General features: G+C 35.0%; 1 protein-coding gene across 15 annotated transcripts in view; it reads left to right on the plus strand.

Annotated features, from left to right (window-relative positions):
* The window catches only part of RALYL (RALY RNA binding protein like), a 958719-nt gene extending 953662 nt beyond the window's left edge, over positions 1 to 5057 (plus strand). For all 15 annotated transcript variants that reach the window (XM_053559029.1, XM_053559028.1, XM_053559027.1 and 12 more), the window contains one exon: positions 4082 to 5057. In XM_053559029.1, coding sequence (XP_053415004.1) covers positions 4082 to 4099 — 18 coding nt within the window. In that variant the 3' untranslated portion in view covers positions 4100 to 5057. The remainder of the gene's footprint in view (positions 1 to 4081) is intronic.
* Positions 5058 to 6000: the final 943 nt, after the last annotated feature.

The following is a 6000-nucleotide window of genomic DNA, read 5'->3' on the forward strand; positions in this document are numbered from 1 at the left end:
TCACAAGCACAGTGCAGTGATTCTCAGTGACTGGGATGCACAGATCCACATCACCAGGAAGATTATCAGAAATATAATTTCTGGGGCCTCCCTTTAGACCTAGTGATTCAGAAATTCTGCAATCTTAGTTTTACAAACCCACTTGGTAAATCTTAGGCCAACTAAAATTTGAGAATCAAGAGTGTAAGTGTAAGGATTCTTGATCGTGCTCCGGATTCTGAGTCTAGTGAGGATAGTCAACAACTTCCTGAACATGTTTCTCAACCTATGTGGGCCCTAGTATCTTCACTTATAACAGAAGAGGATTACATAATTTCTAATTCCAATTGCTCAAACTCAGTAAAATCCTATATACCTTGACATATAACTGTATTGTAAATTGTAAATTTTTCTTGTATTAAAGATCTTGAAATACATATGGCAAATATTGGCAGAGCTAGGATAAATCAGCTAGCAAGTAAGCACGTCTGCAGGGTTTCATTACTATCCACCACCGTACAGAGTCTGAAGCTTGCCTTACAGCTTCACAGAACTTATCTAACTACCTTGGAGAAATGTGAAGAAAGCATTCTAGAACAGGCTGGCTTGCAAATTCAGATCTGTTTATCAATTTACAGTGGCATCTATAAAAAAGTAAGCTGGCCATAGATCCTTCAGCTGGAGAATTTTCTCCAGTGGACAAACTACTAGGAATTGTAAGTTTTCCTTGGAGAGCATGGATTTAGAACAAGATTGAGCTCTGTTACTGACTGTCCTAAGGTTGCCGGTGTGTCTGTATCTTCAGAAGGAATATGCCTGTGATCACAGGCCCGGTTCACTTTCAAGCCTTGGACACTTTCTTCTATGAACAGCTCTTGGATGGACACAACCAGTTGTCCTCCAAAATTCTCTTATTTTTCTGTACTTTCAGTGACAAACAAGTTGCTTTCAGACAAATACATTCTTTCTTTGGCTGACTCAATAAGCTTCAGTCACATTCTAGTCAATTCTCAGAGACTTAGAAAATTTCTCCCTCTCTTACGTAACATTGCACAGTCTCTGCCCTCATCATTTAAGTCTTGATTTTAAAGTTAAAATCTCAGAAGACAATCTGAGAGTTAAGAATCCAAGTTTCTTGTGGTCTACTACATTTTTGTTCTCTCCTATTTCCAGACTCACCCTCCTCTACCCTTAATGGTCTATGGCTAAAGCATAGAGATTTACCTCCATGAACTACATAATCAAGCAATTGCCTTTATTTGTAGCTCTTCCAGTAAGTGACCACCCATTTTGGTTTTCATTTCATTAAACTTTTTGTGATCTGATCCTTTTAGCCTAGAAGTACCGTGTAATTGTTTCCCCCAAGAGTTTATTAATAGAAGGCAAAATTTTAACTTAAAATTAACATGGATGCTAGGAATTTCTGTTGTTAAAAAAAAGAATCAGGACAGCGCCTGTGGCTCAGTGAGTAGGGCACCGGCCCCATATACCGAGGGTGGTGGGTTCAAACCTGACCCCAGCCAAACGGCAACCAAAAAATAGCTGGATGTTGTGACTGGCACCTGTGGTCTCAGCTCCTCAGGAGGCTGAAGCAAGGGAATCGCCTAAGCCCAAGAGCTGGAGGCTGCTGTGAGCTGTGACGCCACAGCACTCTACCGTGGGCAATAAAGTGAGACTCTGTCTCTAAAAAAATTCAAATTGTATCTTATTTATAAGAAGGGGTTTATAAAAGATAAATATATTCCCATAGTCTATAAATAGTGAATGGCTGAACCATTACTCAAGAAAACTGATCAGTAACAGCAAGAAATCCAGATAATTCCAGGTTCATAAGACTCTGCTTTTCTATAAGATGTTAGATGGCCCGTATTACCCATATAGTTCCTGTAGCCTTCTTCAGCATTTATGGATGCTACCTAAAATATATATATTGTCTAGACTTATCTAATTTCTTATTAGTTATAAATCTCAGTTAGAAAAAATGATAGCAGAAGCATTTCTGCTACTAAAGAAGTCACAAGACATTTAAAAGCATGATATTTTGGTACTGCTGTAAATAAGGTGTATTTATTTTATACATTTCTGTACTTATGTTACTTCAAACACGTTAATGTGTAAAGTTTAAAATTAAATATTCTTGCCCCCTAGATTAATACACTCCTTTTCATCTTTGGCAAAAAGAAGCAAATTGCTTAGTTCAATACAATCCAGGCCCATTTGAGAAGCTCTCTTTGTTGTTTCAGAAATGGGAGAGATTGAGAGTTGAAAAGGCATTCATCATCAGGAGAATTTATTTTAAAAGCATCTAAGTTCCTGTACAGCTAGTAGATAAATTACCCACTATTCAAGAGAAGGAGAACACAATTAGTTTTGCTTTATACTAAACCAATCAGCTCCTTAAGTGACTATCTTTCTTGAGAAAAAGGCAGCAAGAACAATGCCATTTTCCTCCTTTCTCCCAAGCCTTTTCTAGACTACAAGTTCTATGAAAAGCTGTGTGAATATGTTTTGTCATTGTTTTTAGATAAGGAGACTAATATTCATGACTTACATCCATATGGTTAGTCACACCTACTTCACAAGGCAAAGTTAATGAAGCTTTTGTTTCATACCAGTGACAGGCAAAAATGCTTTGAAGCTTTATGGCAAGAAATAAGACTTCAGTAAATTATTTTTAAACCTACCTTTTTTCCTTCTTTTTATGTAATAATTTACAATTAAGGAGGAAAGGAAGGGCTAGGAAAAAATTGTGCTGGGGGTAATGAAATATTAAAACTGCAGATGGTTTTCTTCTTAATAAACTGGATAGTTGCCAAACAACCACTGTCTCTTTCGAAATATGTAAGATGGGATAAGAATATACTAAATTAATGTAATCTGCCATGACTTAACCTAGAAAATATAAGCATTAGTAAATTTTATCTACATAGATGCTGCATTTATGGATTTATGGAAATGCATTCAGTAGTTTCCATTTATAATAAGAAAGCAATCAATGGAGATGCTGGAAAAAATTGCAATCATCTAAATAGCCTGATTTCCTTCCTGTACATAAGTGCTATCAATCAAAACTCAAAAATTGCAACACGTTATTTTGATATATCAGGATCAGTGCATAGGTCAATTTAATTTTATTTCTTAAATTATTCATTCTCATATTGATAACTGATAATTTTTAGTATGTGCATACAGATTATATACAGTATAAGAGTCTGGAACATACGATTCTGAGATAAATGAATTTTCCTATTGATGGACTCTTGCATTATTTTATCTTCATATTCCTATTTTTTCTCAGTTCTTCAGCCAATAAAATTTGGGCTTTTATGTGATATTTCACATTCATGATTGAACCGTGAAGTCTTCCACTATTTCCTTTTTCTTTTTTTTTTAATTTTTGACAAATAGAGGGTACAAATTATTAAGTTACATTGTTTGCATTTCTTAGGTAAAGTTCAAGTTGTAGTTGAGCCCCTCACCCAGAGGCTGTGCTATATATCCTTCCCTTGTCACATTAGGTGAGAGCTTACCAATACCCCTCCCTTCTCTCCTTTCCCCTCTTCAACCTCCCCTCACTTGAATTTAACTATTTTCTCTCTTATGGGCATGCAGTTGCTTATCTATTGGTTTCACATTAGTATTGAGTACATTGGATACTTGATTTTCCATTATTGTGATACTTAACTAAGAAGAATGTTCTTCAACTCCAACCAGATTACTACAAAAGATATAGTCTCCAATTTTTTATGGCTGAATAGTATTCCATGGTATATATATACCCAGTCTTTACTAAAAATAGAAAAACTAGCCAGGCGTTGTGATGGGCACGTGTAGTTCCAGCTACTTGGGAGACTGAGGCAAGAGGATCCTTGAGCCCAAGTGTTTGAGGTTATGGTGAAATGTGACATCATGGCACTCTACCCAGGGTGACCAAGTGAGACTGAAAAAAAAAAAAAAAGGAAGAAACAATATTCATCCTGATTTTTATACTTCCTTTACCCTTCTCCTGATTTAACCTTAAAATCTAACTTACATATAGCACATCTATGCTATGAACAATGAAACACAAATGTCTGTATTTAAATTTTTTTTCTTTTCTCAGTTTCTACAGATAAAGTGATCTGAAGTAACGTGTGATGCTGCAAAGCAGAAAAGAGAAACTGTGACAACCCCCAGAAATGTGAAAGGAGGTTTCTTACTGGATAGCAGCATCTTTGGTTCAATTTATATAAAAACCCAAATAAATAAAATGGACAGTATTGCTCAGTTTTAGAAATTCCATTTCTTCTATGTTCTAAGCTGTATAATTGTCAGGTTTTTATGGTTTAAGTCATAAATGTGTTTTCCCCTTTGCTAATTATGTTTTTTTTTTAAGTCTTAAAATGTGAAAGACATTGATGAATGGTAAGGGAGACACTATATACAAATGTATATTTGTAAAAGCTATTTTTATGATTAGCATGTTTCACTGTTGATCATATATAAAGTCAGGTGATATTGCAGTTCTACATTTAAAGCTTATTTCCCACAATGTCATGTAAGAAAAGACACATCTTATGCTAGTTTTTATAATTTATTTTTAATTTATGGTTTAAAATATTTCAGATCATAAGGATAAAATACTTGAAAAGTTATATTTCTGCCCTCTATAAGCACCATTTTTATTAATAAAGAATGCAAATATTTCAAATATGTTACAATAGTTAAGGGACTGTTGGCTTGACCTGTGATTAAGTTGAGCATGCTCCACTCTACTGAACTAAAGTGATCTAATTATTATGTAATACTTAAGTCTGGCTGTGAGATTCCTTGGACAAGTTTTAATGCTCTTATAGGTGAGAACTAGATTGCCAAGGAAAAGATTGTCTGATCTTTAGATCCCAAAGTTTAAATTAGTGCATACATCACTTCACTTCCTGTCCTATTCCTAGGAATTCTCAACTCCCATGTATTGCAAGTGTTTTCCAGATTCTCTTAGCTGTTGTCTTGTGCTGTGGAAATGGAAGAAACCATCTTCACAGACTGTAGGAGAATTCAGCATATAATTTCTTAATAAATACTGTTTCTTTTAAAACAAAGTTGGTGGTATCTTTCCTTTTGAGTACACTTAGTTTTAATGCCCAGTTTGAACTCTTTCTCTGTAATGCCACAAAATCGGTACAATAATGAAAGTAGCATGACTTTACTAAAGTGTATATGATATGTTCCATATGCCCACACTCTTCCCAGAGCAACCTGTATTCTGGAATATATTTATTGGCCATATAAAAGAAACCCAGATGGCCTCAACCCTTGATAGAAGTCATATTCTAGTTTACATTTCTGGAAGGTATATTTTTCCTTCATTTTAGTATAGAAAACAAAACCACTTCTTCAGGAGGTATTTATGCTCTGCCAGACTAAAAGTCTGTAGCTAAGTGACTGTAAGCTCTTCATTAAAGAGCAGAGAGACAACATGTACATGTCACCTGGAACACTTAGTGGGATAAAGTGCTCCCTCAGTCAAAGAAATTGAGAAGAGTCTAAAATCACCTTGGTATCTTTGCCCTTAGTTTTCTATTTCATTTCTTGAGATAATTTATCTTCTCTCTGCCTTTAAAAATGTAAGCAAGTGAGAATCATGCAATTTTAGCCAACAAAATTCTAGGGGGAAAAAAGAATTACAGCCCTATTATTAAAGAAAATGAATATACTACACTTTACTACTAAATTCTTTAGAAATTTACACAATAGAAACTTAAGATCTGGATCAAGAATGTACTTCCGTACATTTCGCATTCTTAATGGAATGTGAAAACCATAATGTGGTACCCGGTCAACTATTTCTGGTGGGCATAATGGTTATGAAAGAATTTGTGATTGCTAGTGACTGGACTCTGAAACTGAAAAGAACCTGGATATGGTTCTGTATGGTAATAAAACCAGCATAGTTATTTCTTGGTTTGCTATTAAATAGATAAATTTGTTGGGAATAATAGAATGCTCCAGAGAGGAAGAGGAACTGTTGCCAGCACTGTGTAT

Source organism: Nycticebus coucang, chromosome 13, assembly GCF_027406575.1.
Source record: "Nycticebus coucang isolate mNycCou1 chromosome 13, mNycCou1.pri, whole genome shotgun sequence".
NCBI lineage: Eukaryota > Metazoa > Chordata > Mammalia > Primates > Lorisidae > Nycticebus > Nycticebus coucang.